We start from the raw sequence: 19,634 nt of genomic DNA on the forward strand, positions 1-19,634 counted from the left end.
TTTTTTTTTACAGATGTTGAAACTCATATTTTAACAAACACAATATGCTCTTGGAAAATACTGCATTTTTAAAGAAAACAAAACCATGTCATAGTTATAATTTTATTCTAATATGCTTAATTTTTTCATTACTTAATATTAAAGACAACTGTTTGTAAAAATCTATAATGGGCCAAATAAAGGGAAATTGTGACCTGCAGTACTTTGTGATCAGCACTAATAAATGCAGTACATTTCCTTCAGGTTAGACATAATGATGATGTCGATAACAGCAATTATAAACAGAATCCATTTCAATGTGATTGCATTCATTGGGATTCCATGAAACACACTGACGTAGCTGATTATATACTGTTCCTCACTTTAATAGACTTTCTGCACTGTGTAAAACATGATAACTTGCAGCCTGAGCTCAATAAAGCCATTTTAGCCATGTACAAGTTCATGCTTCTACCTGCTTGATACATTGCACACTCTGTGGACTTTTTCTTGTCTCTGTAAATGCATGCAATCTGTGATACGTGACTGGTGTTGCACAACAATCTCTATTTTCCACGTAGCACAGTTTTCCATTTATACAGTCCACATTCTTCAGCCGTCTGCATACATCCTACAAAGCATGTCTTTGTACACAGGATTACTTTGAATTTATGCAAATGTACAGACTTGTTCTTAAATTCCAGAAAAGAAAAAAAAAACGGTCTCTGAATCTTGGCTTGAGGACATTATTTGACAAGAACAAAGCTTAATTGGAGCACTGAAACAGGTTATCACCCAAAACGTAAGTACTCATTTGGGTTTGGGTTCATATCCAAGACTTAAAATAGAAAACATGAGTCCAGCTTTTCGTTCCTTAACAAGTCCGACTGGCAAACCAGCAGAGGTGAGATGAGGACAGTGCAACTCAAAAACGGGGAAAAAAAATACTTTGAAGGTGTGCTCTGCAGTGGGCGTGAGAGTTGGCACCATGTTTAATGAATGAAGTTGTTATTATCATTTCTTCAGTCCTTTCCTGTGTAAACCGTTTCCTCCACAGTTCAGCTGAGGACAGGGTAGCTATTAGACTGCCTTCCAGTGCAATAACGGTGGACTCATGCTGTGTTTAAGTGTGTGTGCAGGAGATTGTTTGTTCTTCATGCAGACGTGGTGATTTTTGTGTAAACCTGTGTGCGTGTGTGTATGACAAGCTAATAAATAAAGCCTTGTTTATCTGGATCTTGCCATGCTCCGGATCCTGTAGAAGGATTATTTTAGGCCCATTTCAGTGCTAATCATAAAAAACATATTCCCATATTCTCCATGATTCACTATGTCACCTTATATTAGTGTTTACTGGATATGTGTTTGTGGTTGGGGCAGCTTACTGTAGTTATTATTATAGGATATTCACTAGGAGCAAAATGTGTGCGTGTACACAGGTGAAAATACCTGTCGCTCTCCCCAGGACAGAAAGAGTTACAAATGAGAGGTTTCATAATGAGGGAGGATTGTAAGCTGTTAACTGTTGTCAAACTCAGTAAGGGCAGACACATCTTGGGGCTACAAATAATAAGCTTATTTTGTAGAATCACAAAAATTCCCCAGGTGTCAGGAAAATTACAAAATCATGAAATGGCACGCCCTCGGGTGAGAGGTTATGTGAGGATTACAAGCTTTGATATCAGTTTTTTTTATTTAGACTATTAAAGTCAACACCTGTCAAAGTTGAAGAGACAAAACATCATCATAGTTTTTGAGATTACCCCAGTAATGAAGCTCAGCTGGCTGACATTAGACCTTTGGGTTGTACAAAAATTTTTAAAAGTATTTTGAAGAATTTAGCAACAGGTTGGTGAAGTAAAACAAAATCCAAAGAAACAACTTTGACTTCAGCATCTTTAGCAAACATCTGCATGTTTGGTTAAAGAGATATCAGCAGAAGTAGGGCATCTGGCATTAAAAAAAAGTATATATATATATACTTCTTTTTTTTTTAAGAAATCTGTACCAAATCAAACACTACACATTATCTCATATCATCATCCATCTGCTGTGGCGACCTTTAATGTTGTGGCCCCTCATTTACAAATGGTAAATGGACTGATTCTTATATATGCAGCCACCCCCACCTACACATCTACAGTGTATATGCCAAAAGAAGCTACCAGGAAACTGACTCTAGCTTTATATTACAGTAAAATCTGACTAATGTCAGCCTATTCATTTTTCAATTTAAAACCAGTTATGCATTTCTCAAAAATCTAGGCCTCTTCTATGAATTTCCTGACATCTGTGGGTGGCTTAGACATATCAAAAGAACATCTTGCTCTGTCTGGTACTCCGATATTGAGCAATACTGAGCAACATTCTGACAAGGCATCAAAAAATAACACTCAAACCTTCTTGCTGTATCACTGTTGTGCTAAAGTTGTTTTTAATCTTCCTCTCACCTCTGGGTCCGATTCTGTACATCTGTGCCAATAGGCAGGGACCTTATCAAGGAAGCTGGCAGCACAGCTTTCATTCATGCCGCCCTATCAACATTTATCAGTTTTAGCATGTTGGAGACAAAGAAAGGTGTGTGCCAGGGAAAAATACTGAGAAATGTTAACTGCAGTGTTTCTGTGTGTGGGGCAAGAGACATCTTGCTGTAAGGAATCTAAGGTGAACTTCTCTTCTTTGCCCCGTCATGGTCTCTCTTCCTACTTTCTCTTAATCCCCAATCAGTTCTGAGAACAGACAACCCAATTTCCAATAACATATCCACAGAATCAATGTATAAAACAATAGAAAAAGCAACAAATCCCTCTCGATCCACACTTAGGAAAGCTCTTACATTAACTCTCGTCTTATTAGATTTTAATTTATTGTATTTTTGTTCTAGTTTCTACCAGCACTGTAGTAAAATCACCACATTTTTGCCTGTTAGGATACATTAAGGAAAAAACACAAGTTCCTTCAGTTTTAAGTGAAGAAGTTGGGGCAACAGTCACTTTCCTGGCTTGCTGACTGAGTGTGAGCACACTCTAGTGGATGGTTGGAATAATTACATAATGACTGGCACTGACGTTAGATTACCCCCCAAAAACTGGTGATTTGCAACACTGTCTCTTCTTAATTGTAAAAAAAATATATATATCTTTGCTGCATTACTGTATAAATGACATTCACACAAAGCACAACTGAAACAGTCTTGTTTTGTTTTACCTGAAAAAAAATTCCAAATATGTAAAAGATCTAATTTAAGAAATCTGTACTGACTACAAGGCTACATGGGAATGATTCATTAGCCAGAACTTGAATGGAACAACCCTCTGGACATCATCAGCATACATTTTTTAAACTAAGGCTCCTCCAGAGTTACATAACCAATTATAGAACTGATTTGCCTTCCAAAGCAGTAATCCCCGTGACCACTGAGACCCCATTTGGATTTTTAGGCCGCTGTGTAAGATATTCTGAAAGTCCCGTCTGCATCCCTTTTTATCAGGTCAATGCAACCTTTGCTTAAAGGTTAACTCTAACAAGTTTCACTTCATATAATTCATTCACACCTGTATTCCCGAGTTTCAAACGGATTGACCCTGGTGCTGGTAACTTTAAAAGAACTTTCTGGGTGTCTGTTATTATCTTTGCCAATAAATATCCCCACAAAAATGTGGAAGAAAAAATAGTTGCACACTTCAACCCATGTGAGTAGTATATAATTGGTACATTTGCATGTATGTGCACACAAAAAGTTCCCACTTACATACTACTCCTAAATTCTACAAATAAGGTCCTCGAAGAACTCTCATCTGGTAGAAAAACCCAAGAATTAAACCATCCTTTTTTTAAACCTATTAATGTTTTGTTGTTTTTTTTAAAGGCTTTTCTGTTTGGTTGTTTAAAGGGGTGGGCTTTAACCCAACCCCTAACCCTAGACCAGGGGTGGGCAATTCTAGGCCTCAAGATTTTAAATGTGTCCTTGGTCCAACACAGCTCATTTAAATGGCTAAATTACCCCCTCAACATGTCTTGAAGTTCTCCAGAGGCCTGGTAATGAACTAATCATTTGATTCAGGTGGACACCGACCCTCGACGGTCACCCTGAATCTGGTGGATGTTTTGAGATTAACTAGAATCAGACACTAAACAAAGACTCCTGCAGAAGCTGATATGATACACTTTCTTGCAATGGCGTTACCATTACTGATGATTTATTAAATCTTTATTACAAATGTCCCAAAAGATGATGGTAACCTTTCAGATACGCATTATGTTTTATTTTCTTCAGGTTTTTCTGTTGTTGTGGTGTTTCTGTCATGAAATGTTCTTCAGTGTTGTGAGTATGTGATGAGTTGCAACCAACAACAAGAACACTTGATATGAATGTGTGACATTTTAGACTTGGTAAGCAGGATTGGCTGGGCTTAAAATATGAGTAATTCTAAATATATTTTTCAGATAAACAAAAAACAAGTCAATCTTCCAACAAGCTGTTCAGTTTCACTATTGGGTTAGTGGAGGGATGTCAAACTCATCTCAGCCACATGCAGCCCACTTTGACCTTAAGTGGGTTGGACCAATTCATTCATTTCCATAGCGCCAAATGACAACTGCCACCGCAACCAGTGAAGCTCCCTTCACAGTTTGTGTAAAGAACTTTAGCTGCACAAATTAAGGGCCTCTATAATTCAGGTTTTTCTGCATCACAGAGAAGTTGCTGTAGAAAATGAAAGAAGTTCAGAAAGGCTCTTTGGACTTGTAAGAAATATATTGCTTCGTTCTCGGCGTTTCCCTTCGCGACCGTCATCATCACCAGCTGCGGCAGCCAACTGTCGATCGGCGACCTAATCCAGCGCCGCTGACTCCGTTGGTTTGGCCACATTTGTCGAATGGACCCGAGCCGCTACCCCCATGGCCTACTCTGGTTGACCCGCCCCACCGATTGGAGGGTGCATCGAAATGCACCAAAGAAGACATGGATGAAACAAATCCAGGATGATTTGAAGGCCCTTCGACTTGACCTCGAGTAGGCAAGAACCATCGCCTTAGATCGAAAAGCGTGGAAGATAATCGTTGGTCAAGCAAGAGAACCTGCGGCACCTACAGCAGCGTACTGGTTGCGCGGCAGACCACCGCCGCTGGTCGCCCGCTAAGGACAAGAAGAAGAAGAAATATATGGGTAAAACTGCAGATAGGGTCGTGGTGGCTCTTAAGAAAATATAGTTAATATAGTCCTCTGGGTCTTATGTTTGACACACCTGGGCTAGAATAACCAGTTTACAACAAACCTGTTATGTGCCCAAACTAACAAGAGAGCACATTAATCTCTTAGCATCCACGAGGTCACAGCAACCCATCTAGGATAAAGGTTCCACACCCAAGTGGAAAAACGTAAAGGTTTTCATTTGAAAGGCAGCATTTTTTTTTTTTAAAATCAGACATATGGCTAAACCAAAATAAACCCCAAGCAGCCTTTTTAACATAAAAAGCAAATATCTTGATTGTAAAATGTCTTGATTGTAAAAGTCATATCATATTTGACCCTTTGGCATTCAAATGACAATCCCATCTGGAACCATGACTTCAATAAGCAGAAACAAAAATCAGAAGGTTTTATACCCCAGCACCATTTAAAGACAGCACAACAATTTCGTTCTTCCTTTTTTATATATAAAGGCATTTTCATATTACATATTTTGGTGGTACATAATTCAAGTTTTTATAGATTTGGTTCACAGAAGAATCACATAAGTAACTGAGCACACTTCCCTAGATAAGACAATTCTTTAAAAGTAGCTTAAATAATAGTGCAGTACAAAAATAAGTGGGTTCATCACAAAAATGTAGGGTTTTTCTCATGTGAAAGGTACAGTGGCACATTATTCTTCTTTGTAGAAAATATGACATTAAAAAGGTCCTCCTTTTTTTGTTGTCGTGTTGTTTGTTTTGCAGCAGAGAGCCGATTAGAAAACGATACATTCACTGGCTTTCTTTATCCCACTGGCAGAAGGCACTAGAGAGCAGACTTGGCTCAAATGACATTTGCACTTATGGCTTTTTTTACTTGCAGGACAATCAGAGCCAGAAACTTCCTACTGAAACATTTGTTTATGTCCTGATGTGTTTTTGACAGACGCTGCAACTACTTGCAAGTGCTAAATGACCCAAGTCTGCAGAGGAGCTCAGGATTCATTCAAAGAGAGCAATAAGGTTCCTGAAAATGATAACAAGTGCACACAGAAAGTATTCTTCAGTTCCACTGCCAGGTTTCAAACAGACTCAGACTGAAGTGAACTGAGCTGAATTCCAGACTCTGGTTTACAACATCGGGACAAAAAGGCAGTTCTACTGTGCCAGTCCTGCATCTTTAGCCATGCCGTAGAAGATTCCTCTCTTAGATATAAGGTTTGTAGGAGTATCAAACTCAGCTATCCGTCCCTTGTCCAACACCAGCACTCTGTAAGAAGAGAGGAAGAGAGTGTGATTCATTCACAAGACCTATACAGGTTTTAAATCAGTACATTCTTATTTTCTTTTACACACACATCACATTATCAAATTTACTCCTACTTTGCTTTTGGTAGAAAATCATCAGTATTGTGTGTTACAGTTCTAAAAATCTCACTTACTTCAAAATAATGAGCAGCTATTTCTATAATAGTTTTAAAGTGGCCCATTTTTGCCCCTGGGACCTGACTAGAGTAGCTTTGCATGATTCAGAATAATGAATAATAGATGTTTTAGCCACATTCTCTTTGAGGGCATCCTCCCTTTAAGCCAAGGATGATAAGAATGGCTCTCCCTTGCAAAAAAGAAGAGTTGAACAGCAGGTCGGCTACAACCACAGTTTTGTTCCTGAGATGACCATACTAAGGATATCCATCGTCTATGAGCGTTCACCATTGTAACAGTACATATAAATATATGACAGAAAAAAGGAAAAGCAGGTGGTGCATTTTCCCTTCAAAGTAATCGGTAAGGTACTAACCTTGTGTAATCCATTATTGTGTTGAGTCTGTGTGCAATGGTGAAGACGGTGCAGTCTTCAAACTGAGTCCTGATGGTGGATTGGATGAGGTCATCTGTCTCCAGGTCAATAGCAGCAGTAGCTTCATCCAGGATGAGGATCCTGGTCTTCCTCAGGAGGGCTCGAGCTAAACACACTAGCTGCCTCTGGCCCACACTGGAGACACCAAAATCCAGTAAGTGAAACAGCATTTACAGACAAGCCTTGCTCACCGTGCTTCTTTGTCTCTGAACGTACCTGAGGTTCTCTCCTCCCTCTGAACATTCGAGGTCCAGTTTTGCTGCCTGGTTACTGACAAACTTGTGGAGGTGAGAATGTTCCAGGGCTTTCCACACCTCTTCATCGCTGTACTTCTCAAAAGGGTCCAGGTTCATCCTCAGTGTCCCAGAGAACAGCACAGGCTCCTGAGGCAAACACAGAAACAGAGGTGAGCAGGATAAGCTACCACAACCCTGGCTGGAAAGGAAAACCGACAGATGGACATTCAGCTGGGCTCTCACTCTGATATTATTCGATGCTACAGAGTGGCAGGGTGAACTTGGGTGGGTGCAGGGTGGTGGTGGGTATCACTGGTAAGGTGCAAAGCACTAGCTTTAGTTTACAGCAGACAGACAGATCAGCAACTAAATTAAGAATTAGCATTCTCCAGAGCCTCAGTCAACATAACAACAATCTAAATAACCCCGTTTATGTGACTCAAGCTGTTTTCACATAATCTTTGAACAATTTTTACAATAATTGGTTCTTCCTGTTAAAAGGGAGCTTTTCCTTCCCACTGTTGCCAAGTGGCTGCTCACAGGGGGCTGTTTGACTGGTGATTTCAGATGTTTCCCGACTAGAGATAGCGGAATATAGAGCTTGAGACAGCAGTAGCAGATATCACAGTTAATAATATTAACTGCGCTATGTCCGCATTGGCTTAAAAGATTTGGTCCTTGAGTTATACCAGACCCTAATAAGTGGTAGAAGTAGATGGATGCTTTTTATACTGCATTTACTACTCTGAATCATTTAGTTTAGTTTTTTCCTGTTGATGTATGAGATCTAAACTGTACATATTTCATTGAAAAATTAAGATTATTAGCACAAATACTGACATATAATCCTTTTCAAACATACAGGTGCTTCATTCAGGCAGAATTTGACAGTCGTACCTGTGGAATGATGGTGAGTTTAGACCGCAGGTCGTGCAGGCCTATCTCTGATATCTTCACGTTGTCGATGGTGATCTCGCCTCCCGCAGCTTCCAGCAATCTGAAGAGGCAGAGCGTCATCGAAGACTTGCCGGCCCCCGTACGACCTACGATACCGATCTGCGCAGAAACACACGTTTGTGTTGAACAACCCACTGAGCCATTATTCTGCACTGATAAATAAATCATCTCGGCATATCCTCCCCACACCTTCTCTCCTCCCTTGACTCTTAGCGTGATGTCCTTCAGAACGAGGTCCAGTCCCTCTCGGTACCGAACGCTGTAGTCGTTGAACTCCACATTGCCCTGCATGGGCCATTCAGGTGGGGGCTTCTTGTCCTCCACCTCCCAGGGGGCCTGTAAACACAAACACAGCTCTTCATGGTAGGAAAACTTTCTGAGCAACTCATTAGCCTATTTGGCTTGGACCAGAATGGATTTGTTTATCAGGCTAAGAAGTCAGAGAGCTGTACTTCTTTGCACAGCCACTCGGAGCTGCCAAATATTTATTTCACCTCTGGGATGCACCGGATGCTTCAAACGGAGGCTTTCAATAACAGCTACACCAACTAATGCACAGAAGGGGCACTTTCTGTGATGGCTACTGAAAAAGTACACTCTGTACAGTATAAGTGCCCTGTTTCTCTGCAACAGAGGGGCCCTTGTTGGCAGCAGGTAAGCTAACATTTCTGGAACTAGTTACAGTTTATAGGTCTTGTGTTGCAAAGTTGAGCAACAAGGCAGGTTTTTTTTTTTTAACGTGGCTAAATTCCTACATTTTAACCGTAGCACAAAGCCAACACCACTTTAAAAGCAAACACATGAACAGTCCCATCTTCACAGAGTATTAGAAAGTTGCTTAAAGGGATTCATGACATACCTCTGTCTTGGTCTCAGAGTACTCCTTCACTCTCTCCACTGCTACTATGTTGTTCTCCAGTTCTGAAGTCATCCGCACCATCCAGTTCAAAGACATGGTCACCTATTGAAACAATGCCTTATGAAACACTCCAGAAATTTACAATAAGGGATGCTGTGTGTCCACTACAGCAAAGTAAGGCAAAGCAAAACAACTTCCAGAGCCTTGTAAATAAAAAATGACTTACATAAAAGACATTAAGACAAAATGAAAAGGAAAAAGTTTTAAATTGAGCAGAAAACAAGTAGGCCCTTCACATGAACGTGAAGCAGCTCAACTAAATACTAACGAGCTGAACTTACAATATGAAGACTTATTCACATATAACTTCATTCAATTAAAGCTGTATAATATTTGGTGAAGTTCAAGGGAAGCGTTAGCATGCAAGTAAGGTTTATTAGCTAAAACTGAGCAAAAGGATAAATGATGTTACTAAACAACCCCATCCAATAAAATTGTGATACAGAGTAAAATGCAGATACATTCAGAAAGCAATGATCTGCTTTAAGTGAGAAAATGAAGCTCATTCTTAATTTGATGACAGCAACATATCTCAAAAATACAGAGACAGATCCATGTTTACCACTGTGCAACACCCCCTCTTCTTTAAGCAACAGTCTGTAAACACTGAAATTTCTCAAGCACATTATAGATCAGAAGAGTAGTAACTGTGAGGCACAGATGATAAAATATTTAAAAGGATAAATGCTAGAAACTAAAATTTGAAATAAATTAAGATGCTTTGCTAAACAACAAACATGAGTTTTCATAAAATTAAAAGTAACTGATAAAGTGATAAGAGGCAATACTGAGAACACTTATAGCGCTCTGTATTTCAAGCAAACAATAGGCTAAGAGGATAAAACACTGATTTGATCCATGGTAAAAATACCAGTGACTGCAGCTTTACTAAGAAAGCATTATAAATATAAAAAATGCTATAAAGTGACATTATTACTGGTTAAATGAGATATCTGGGTCATATTCTTGCAATAGCTGTAGTAGTACCTGTAGAGCATAGGACACCGACAGACCCACGAGGCCGGGACTAAGACTGTCCTTTCCTGTCACCGCAAACAGGCCAGCAAACAACACAATGCAGTTTCCAATGAACTCAATTCGCACTCCGAGCCACCTGTAAAACAGCAGATGCAGTTGACCTTAAGAACACCTGAGAAACTAAAACACGGGATAATTCAGCACCTCGTGTTACGACAATAATGACTTATGCTCATTACTGGGATACAAGGGGCAGTGCCATTGATAGAGCCACAAGTTTTAGAAATATTCTTTATTGTGGAGCAACACTATAGTAAGTACAGTATATTTTCTTATGTGTGTATAGACAGTGTGTGAATTCCTTTTGTGCTTTTCACTCTTTGCACTCAGACAGTGTTTCACATTAACGCCATCTTTCCAATAAGATGGACAGATGTTAGAAAATCTGCTTTTTTCTTAAAAAAGGATCAGGTGAGAACTTTGATATTGACCTTGACCTTTCTCACTATGTGTTAATAGACCTTTCTGCATTGAACAATACTTGTTATTAATCTCTGGTTCTCTTCCACAGCATGTATTTTATCCCGTCTTCCTTCTCTCACCCCAACAGATGGCCCCGCCCCTCCCTGAGCCTGGTTCTGCCGGAGGTTTCTTCCTGTTAAAAGGGAGTTTTTCCTTCCCACTGTCGCCTTGCTCAAGTGCTTGCTCATAGGGGGTCATATGATAGTTGGGTTTTTCTCTGTATCTATTATTGTAGGGTCTACCTTACAATATAAAGCACCTTGAGGCGATTGTTGTTGATTTGGCGCTATATAAATAAAATTGAATTGAGTTGAATATTACCTATGCTACACCCAGTTAGCTTAGCTTATCATAAAAGCTGCACACAGGTGCAAACGATTTGCTAAGCTTTGTTAGAAGCTAACAAAATTTCACTGTGCAATTTGAGTTTAAACAGTCGTTGTAGTTAACCATAATAAACCTACAGACACGAGCAGGATTGATTTTCTCATCTTGTCACTCAAACTTAAGGCTGAATAGAAGAGAAGAAGTCTTTGAGCATGAGTACTCCTTACCTTCCTATAGTTATAAACACTAGATATACGCCATTTGTGCACACGAGACAATGAGATTTTTAAAAAACCCACCTTATAGAACTTTAGGGGCTCCATAAGTAACAGATTATGTGCAGCCATAATTGTGACAATTTGAAACAAAATTCAAAGCAGAAAGAATCAGTCAAACAGAGACGCAGAATTTTTACATGCAGTGGCTGTGCACAGAGCGAGACAAGAACTCAAGACTGGAACACAGCTGCTTCTCTGCTGGAGCAGGATACTTGCCTGTTCGACACTATACCAGGGTAGTAACTCTTTTGGTTCTCATCCACTTTGATATCACTCATCAGAACAAAGGCAGAGTGCCTGCCATATGCTCGGATTACACTACAGCCAGTGATGGTCTCAGAGAAATGGGAGTATATGGGAGAGCGGCTGACCGACTCCAGACGCTTTAGCTGCCGAGACGTGGCAACGTAAAATCTCTACAAGCATTGAGGGGGAGAAAAACAGACAATGTTAAAACACAACAAGGCTTTCCACGTGCTTAGATATGTTTAAATATGATGCAAATACAGGCTCACACGCATACACACGCACACCCACACAGAGTAATGAAGAAAGCCTATGTTAACAAAACAACTGCAGATATTTGACCCTGAGCTTTTAAGCATTTAAGCATATTAAACTAATACAAATAACAAGATTCACTGATAAAATCCACAGAGCTGACAGAACAGGTGATTTTTATCTGCAGGTGTTTTGTTTTTCATTACACATATATCTGCATCCAAATCAAATTTATACACAAACAGCCGTAATATTTCTGAAAGTGTTAGAAGCTTGAAGCAATAGTTCTGCTTTTCTGAGTATTTGGTAGTTTCTGAGCACAGACGAAAGACGAATATGGCAGAGAGACAAGCGATGCAAAGTGGATGCCATGACAAAGCTGCAGGAACAACATTTATTGTTACTGTTAAGCTGATATTAGTTGTGTGAGTGTGCAGTTAGTATCACGTAGTGAGGACACAGAATATTCCCTTAAAGACAAGGGTAAGCAAATCTTTGGGCAGTGACGCAACTTTTATCATTTTTGCCCTTTATGCCACATTTGAAATGAAAGATGCAATTTTATTTATTAAAAAATAAATAAATCGTATAGACAGTTTTATATGTTCATGATGTGAAATATGACTTGTAAGTAACCTATGTTATAGATATTTTTATTAGTTACACAGGAAAAGGTTAGAATATGAGACGTATATACCTCATGTGGTCATGGCACAACATGTGGCTAAATGTGCCCACTTTAATCAGGCTTCCCTTTGACTACAATTAATGGCTTAATAAACATTTTAGTTCATTCTAAAAGAGTTAATGTGTACTTAATAAGATAAAAAAAGACATCTGCAAACATCTGCAGAAAACAAAAATAATGGATGAATGATCACAGGATTCCTTCCATGGTTTAAAAAAAAACAAAAAACGTAGATAACACTCTTTAGGATGTCCGTAAATCATTATCCACACCTATGGTAAATCAAGATGCCACAAGAGTAAATATAGAGGGTTCACCACAAGGTGCAAACCAGCGATCAGTCTCAACATTAAAAAGAATTGGGCACTGGTTTAAATCACAGGTTGAGTTGGAGCCAGGTGAATCTCTCCCCAACCGGTCGCGGCAGATGGCCCCGCCCCTCCCTGAAGTTTCTGGAGGTTTCTTCCTGTTAAAAGGGAGTTTTTCCTTCCCACTGTCGCCAAAGTGCTTGCTCATAGGGGGTCATATGATTGTTGGGTTTTTCTCTGAATGCATTATTGTAGGGTCTAACCGTACACTATAAAGCGCCTTGACACGACTGTTGCTGCAATTTCTGTATGAATAAAATTGAATTGGATTGAATTGAATCATTGTCCTTGAAATGTCTCACGTTTTTGTTGCACTGGCAGAATCGCATGTTATTCTCCATCTACATGCTTCTGTTGGGTCAGATTACTCTGGAAATGTTAGTGTTAATTTCCAATCTTCTGTGGATAATATGCAGTTATATTTTCTGCTGACAGGCTGTTACGTAAACACGGTCTCACATTGCTGGGCTCACTCAGATTCAGCCAAGCATTGAAGTTTAACAGACAACTTTCTTCATCTACTACATCTTCTGTGGCATCAGAGAGCTTAAATTGTGAAAATTGTGTCACTTCCCAGTCACCTCCAGACCTAACTGTATTATCCTAAATCAGGGGTGGGCAATTCCAGGCCTTGAGGGCCGGTGTCCTGCAGGTTTAAGATGTGTCCTTGAGCCAACACAGCTGATTTAAACGGCTAAATTACCTCCTCAACATGCCCTGAACTTCTCCAGAGGCCTGGTAAGGAACTGATCATTTGATTCAGGTGTTTTGACCCAGGGTGACATCTAAAACCTGCAGGATCCTTGAGGCCTGGAGTTGCTCACCCCTGTCCTAAAGCCTTTCAAAATCCTATAAGAAAAACCTGTAGTGAGTTGGCACCTGACAAAAAGAGATTCATACTCATTCATATTCTAGTCACCTAGTTATTGAACAGCTGTTTGAGCCTTCAACTAAATGCCTGCACACTTAACTGAAAGCCAAAGGGCTGACACTGCACAATTTCATCCGATGAGTTAGATAAACCTGTGATATGCAATAGAAAGCCGAGATAACCCTGATACCAGAAAAGTAAAAAGGACACCATGTGTTAAAATTGTTAGTTTGCCCTTTAACTGCATATAGGCAACAAAGTGTTGCTTGACCACTGAGACAACCACCTCTATGAGGCTTTAAAACTGACGACGTAATCAGCAGAAATTTATATTGTGAATGTTAGTGTTGATTATATCTCGTAGCATTTATTAAAACGTATATTAACACAGCAGTGCTGAACACTATAGAGAGATACCACCAACACTAACCACTGCTGCTGACACCAACACCACTAAACAGATTAGAAAGGGCTGCTCTCACGGCAGAAATGTTTGCCCTGTCCTCGGTGAAGTTGCTCATCTTTTGTGCATGTGATTGTTTAAAAAACAGGATGTAAATAAAGAAATGTAGTTCATGCATGAGCTTTTTAATAAGTAATACGAGCTCCCAAACTAGAACCAAATTACACTGGATCCTTCAAGGCTGGGGCCAACACATCTATTGAAATAACCTGACAGCATTTTAGCCAAAATTATATTTTTTTGTGGTGCATATGGGACAACATATATGATGATAGAGATATATCTGTATGAGGCCAACAATGACAGTTAATTTCAAGCGCAAAGGCCCAAATATGTTTTGCGAAATGAAAAATAAAATTCCTTAAAAACTGTTCTTTACTGCTTTATGAAACCTCGCAGAGGAACAGATAAGTTTCTTTTTGACACACTGAACGATGTTAAAAGCAGGAAAAACATGCACGGCTCTTTATCCACATCTGATTTGCAGTTAGTAATATTATTTCTGCCCTAAGAGAAGCCCTGCCTTCGTGGATCGACTGTAACGAGTGCTGGGCTGTATACCTTTATATCTGATACACAGAGACGTTTCTCAAGGCTAACAGGGGTTTTTTTGGGCTACAAAGTTTAGAAGAATAACTTATAAATGTGATGCTTCACTCACAAGCTCGTATGCAGGAGCACTGACGTGAAAACTTTTTGTTATTTGACTTGCTAAAATGACGAAAAGTGGCATCATATCGATTCTTGAATCAGAACTGACAGGAATTTTAGGAATTAAGCCCATTACACGATGAGTGTGTTGCAAAAAGTGACACGAAATTCTGAATTTTTCAGATATGAACTTGTAACATACACACACTGAACCGAACGAGTTCACTGAAAAAAATAACGTGGACGTGAAACGAGCTGGTCCTGATGTTTGTGAAGAAGAAAAGGAAGAAACTTGAGATTCTGGTTTTATCCGATTCTCGTGAGAAGGCAGCGGCGGGGAGAATTTCATGGTTTGATTCCAGAGTTGAAGCTTTCATACATATCTCAGCATGTCAGTGGGGCTATTTGAGCATTGTTGGGACAGCATCTGACGACACAGAAATCATTTCACAGAGCTGACTGACTTAGAGACGTACAGCTGTGTTTCTCGCAAAGTACTATTATTTCACCACGTCTATATTCAGTACCAGTGCGCGCTTTGAGATACGAGTGCCAAATGCAGTGACGTGATTGGTCAGATGTGTTCATGCAGTAACTATAACAAGAACAACAACATGATCTACTGTGCAAATACTTGTGTGATAGATATTTCAGGTCATACTGCCCAGCACTAACTGCAATCCAATTCACATTTGTTGATTACAGCAAAAAACAGTTTAACTGACGTTTTTCTGCATTTTAAACCCATAAAACAACTGAAATAACTACGGCTCACACAGTCTTAAACTACAGACTGGCCACTGAGCGACTAAGGCCACAACAGTTTATGACTACTGGACTAGACCAAACCACACAGCAACTAAATCTAGACGAGCAACGATCACTGCCTCAACCACATGCAGCTGTTTACTACCACACACACACACACACACACACACACACACACACACTCACACACACACACACACTCAACAGCACTCGCAGACATGCATGTTATATTAATGAGTTAGCAGACTCTTTTCCTATTTACCTGAACCCACCAATAGAACACCATTAACGGGGCTATGACTATGAGGAACATTGGGGTGAGGGCACAGCATATGAGCAGCACATTCAGTGTGTACCAGAAAGTGCGCATCCATATGTCAATATTGTCTGGGATCTGGGAGTCTATAGCATCCACATCTTTGCTGAAGCGGTTTAGTAACCGCCCAGTAGGGGTGCTCTCGAAGAAGCCCTGCGGAGCTCGCAGGACCCCCTGAAGTAAGTTGCGGTGTGTGAGCTTGGCTGCCTGCAGCATACTGTAGGCCCGGCACAGCAGGCAGTTAATCAACAGCAGCACACCTGCGAGACAGGAGGGGAGGGGGTCAGGTGTGACAACACAATAATGCCTGCGTTAAATGGATGAGCAGCCTGTGAGACAGCGACTTTCAGTGTCAGTGCAGGTTTCCCAGAGTCAGTCCTCTACGGTGCCACTTATACACCTCATAAGTGGCATTTTATCATCATATTCTTTCATTTATGCTTCCCTTTTGTGCACATGGTGCTTACTTTTAATATCTAATGGAAAACTACCAGATGTGGAAATTTTAAAAGACTAAATAATTAAAAATTTCATTAACTTCAACAGAGAAATGTGAGATACTGCTATCATTTCACCTACGAAGGTGAGGTCACACTGGCCCTCGACAAAAATAAAGTTTATTTAGTTGTGTTAACAGTGCTTCACCACTAGAGGGGGGTATAGATCACTAAAAACTGACTGACGTGACTTTGATTTTGTTCACGATACAGTTTAGGAGCGTGATCTGTGAGGTGTGTGTGTGCATGTGCATCGCAGCAAGCTGCAGGCAGGACAGGAAGTGTTTTGGCTGTGGAGAAAGAGCAAAGTGAATTTACAACTGAAAAGGAAAAAATGACAGCAGGAGGTGCTCATCATGGACAACATTGCAGGCTACGGAGGAAACAAGCCAAACCTGACGGTTACAAATTTTGCTGCGGCAAACATGCAAGCAGCATGCCACTTGAGGAAGAGGAAGAGCCCCACATTTTCAAGGAAAAGAAGAACTGAGAGGACACATTTGGCACGCGAGCCACACTGCCACCCGACCCCACCCAAGTACCTGGACAAAGACGTATATGACAGCCAGGGGTACTATGACAACAGCAAAAATGGGTGTGCTGGAAACAATAACTAATATAGTGGAGAGAGAAACGAAGAAGGTGCCCAGGAACATGAGCACAGTGGACGGCAGAGCCTCATCTATCACGTAGATGTCCTTGGAGAAGCGGTTGATGATGCGTCCTATAGGGGTGGTGTCAAAGAAAGACTGGGGCGTGTGGAATTTGTTGGTGAGCAGGTTAAAGTGCAGCTTCTTGGCTGCACCGATGTTCCCCATGGCTAATGTGAAGGAAGCAATCATGATCAGGATACCTGGGATTAGGTTAAACCACAGGAGCAGAAGAAAAATTGATTAGGGGGAGGAAAGTTTCACTGTAGAACGAGAAAGCAGCTGTTATAAATAGACATGGGCAGCTTCTGTCCTGAATGTGAGGTAGTCAGGGGAGCAGTTCACCATGAAAGGAGCCGCAGTTAAAGAAAAAAAAGGATGTCTCTTGTATACAAGAACAATGCTCAGTGTATTCCAATTAACGATGCTGTAATCAGATTAACTCTCCTTTGGCTCACAGCATCTCTCCAGAGTTTACTGTACAAAAGAGAAGCATTTCAACTGGCTGCAAAGCAAATCTGTTCCGATTATTTCAGTAAAACACAAAGAAAAAGCTGTGAGGGTGGAAGTGGAAGTATAAAGTAGGCATTCAGGTTCAACAATCCGACATGGCAGCTGTTTGCATTTCCCCATACAATACATGCATTTAAATAAACATTCAGCATCAGCGTGTCTTACCTTGTGCAAACCCCAGTGCCGCGTACACCCCCACCCTCATCTGAACATTTTCCGCGGTCCTATTCGTCACGGCGTCATTGGTCCACTCGCTGAGCCAGATGTTTGTTCCGATGGAGGCAGCGCTCTGACAGCCGTACAGGAAGCAGATGACCACTGACAGCAGTGGTCCGACTGCCTTGACGTACTCCAGGTACACCTTTCCTTTCACCTGGGATCAAAACAAAAGATAATTCAGGGGTCGATGTGGTCCAACCAGTGAATACCAGGTTGCTATGTTGCAGTGAACGCTGAGCAGTCGTGGGTCGGAAGATCAAAGGTGGAGAACTTTAAAATGAGCAGTTATATATTTGCAGGTTAAAAAGAATTGAAATATGATGCACCGACCTGGCCGGTTTCTGCCGTTTCTGCCTGGATGAGTTTCTCCATCTCGCGCGGTTTCTTCTTGTCTTGCGACTCTGAATGCTTTCGCTGGCTGCAGCCATGTCTCCTTACTGAACGGGACCTGGGGTTCTCTCCGTCTGAGGACATAATGCTCATCTGCCTGTAAAAAGGGGCACAGGGCAATGAGCTCACGCTACTGAACAGGGTCAGGATAACTGGTGGCGATAATGCATTTATTCAACTGCTATTTTGTGCAAAATGACTCCATATTTTTCAATTTGCTTAATGTTTTAAAAAGCTCATATAATTCTTGAGAAATTCCTGATAAAAAAAAGACAAAGTTTGGAGTTTATGCAACAACCGTTTTATCTCATCCAAGTTTAAATATCCAGTTTTTTTCAATTTACCTTATAAAACTTCTTTTTGCTTCATTGATCATTGGTTCACTGTCCACCATGTCTGTGTGGTTGCTAAGGGCGTCATCGGGGAACAATTCGTCATCTTCAATGATCTCATCTGTGAGAGCAGAACACCAGCATGAAATACTATTGAACCATCAATCCGTTCTGCACCAACATGAGGCGATATGTAAGGGGAGGAAATGCTGTACCGCTGGCCTCATCCTCCTCCATAATATCCTCCAGGGCATAATTTCTGAGGAACTCGGCGAATGCTCCGTTCTGCTTGAGGAGATCCTGATAGGAGCCCATCTCTGACACCCGGCCATCCACCATCACCATTATATTATCCACCTGAGGCAGGAAGCTGATGCCATGTGTCACCAGGATGCGTGTCTGGAGTCAAACACAAGAAACTTCTGTCATGCAATAAACCAGTATGACAATTACCATTTGCATGAACAAGACCAATTAAACTGCCGAAAATGAAAATATTAGACTTAGTGATTTAATTATTGAGGAAGATCATCCTTTAGCCCAAGGCTATAATCTGGCATATTTACATTTGTTATGTTCATTAATATGTATTGTCCCTCTTTCTAAATAAAACTAAAATTAAATTAAAATTAATATTGTCCATCTGGGAGGGGGAAAAAAGCACGCGACCCCAAGCGCTTATTTTCTGCGTACAGCCTTGTGCAACAATACCTCGAAAACCACATTTGCAGGAACCGCCGATCTGTCCTGCACATTAGGTTAGAGGAGCTTTAGAGCAAGCTGGATTCCAGATATTCACTTTCATGGTATTTCTATTATTACAAGGTCAGGACTTTGACTTGGCTGTTCCAAAACATTCGATTTCTTTTGTATTTGACCGTTCTGATGAAGAATGACTTGCAAGTTATGTTTGTTTTGTTATGTTATGTATGTTTTGCTGCATGACTCAGGTTTTCCTGAGATTTGGTTCTTGGGAAAAAAAAACATCCTGAATTTGCTGAATCTGGGTGATGGGAAGCAGGTGAGGCCAAAAATAAACTTCTCTCAACTTCTAGCAATTTAATCCTAGAAAGCACTGAGGTGACAAAGCCATGTGTGATGATTGAATCTCAGAAGATTATCACAACAACTCATCTTCTGGGAAGCTCAGAGATATGTGTGCATGCACTCATAAT

At 40.6% G+C, this 19,634-nt stretch overlaps 1 protein-coding gene across 6 annotated transcripts in view; it reads right to left on the reverse strand.

Annotated features, from left to right (window-relative positions):
• Positions 1-5,398: 5,398 nt before the first annotated feature.
• Positions 5,399-19,634, reverse strand: part of abcc3 (ATP-binding cassette, sub-family C (CFTR/MRP), member 3) — a 54,392-nt gene continuing 40,156 nt past the window's right edge. The window contains exons 19-31 of one of the 6 annotated variants that reach the window (XM_005923784.3): positions 18,675-18,858; positions 18,472-18,580; positions 18,068-18,224; positions 17,684-17,891; positions 15,805-16,118; positions 11,449-11,648; positions 10,115-10,241; positions 9,068-9,169; positions 8,398-8,544; positions 8,149-8,307; positions 7,232-7,398; positions 6,956-7,150; positions 5,399-6,424 (exon numbers count right to left, since the gene is read on the reverse strand). In XM_005923784.3, the coding sequence (XP_005923846.1) occupies positions 6,313-6,424; positions 6,956-7,150; positions 7,232-7,398; positions 8,149-8,307; positions 8,398-8,544; positions 9,068-9,169; positions 10,115-10,241; positions 11,449-11,648; positions 15,805-16,118; positions 17,684-17,891; positions 18,068-18,224; positions 18,472-18,580; positions 18,675-18,858 (2,181 nt within the window). In that variant the 3' untranslated portion in view covers positions 5,399-6,312. Of the gene's footprint in view, positions 6,425-6,955; positions 7,151-7,231; positions 7,399-8,148; positions 8,308-8,397; positions 8,545-9,067; positions 9,170-10,114; positions 10,242-10,839; positions 15,713-15,742; positions 16,119-16,897; positions 17,209-17,683; positions 17,892-18,067; positions 18,225-18,471; positions 18,581-18,674; positions 18,859-19,634 lie in introns of those variants that run through there. The other 5 variants (XM_005923785.3, XR_006054499.1, XM_042221645.1 and 2 more) reach the window with 5 other exon arrangements.

This window comes from Haplochromis burtoni, unplaced genomic scaffold (genome assembly GCF_018398535.1).
Source record: "Haplochromis burtoni strain Fernald_Lab_line unplaced genomic scaffold, NCSU_Asbu1 Contig_71, whole genome shotgun sequence".
Classification (NCBI taxonomy): Eukaryota; Metazoa; Chordata; class Actinopteri; order Cichliformes; family Cichlidae; genus Haplochromis; species Haplochromis burtoni.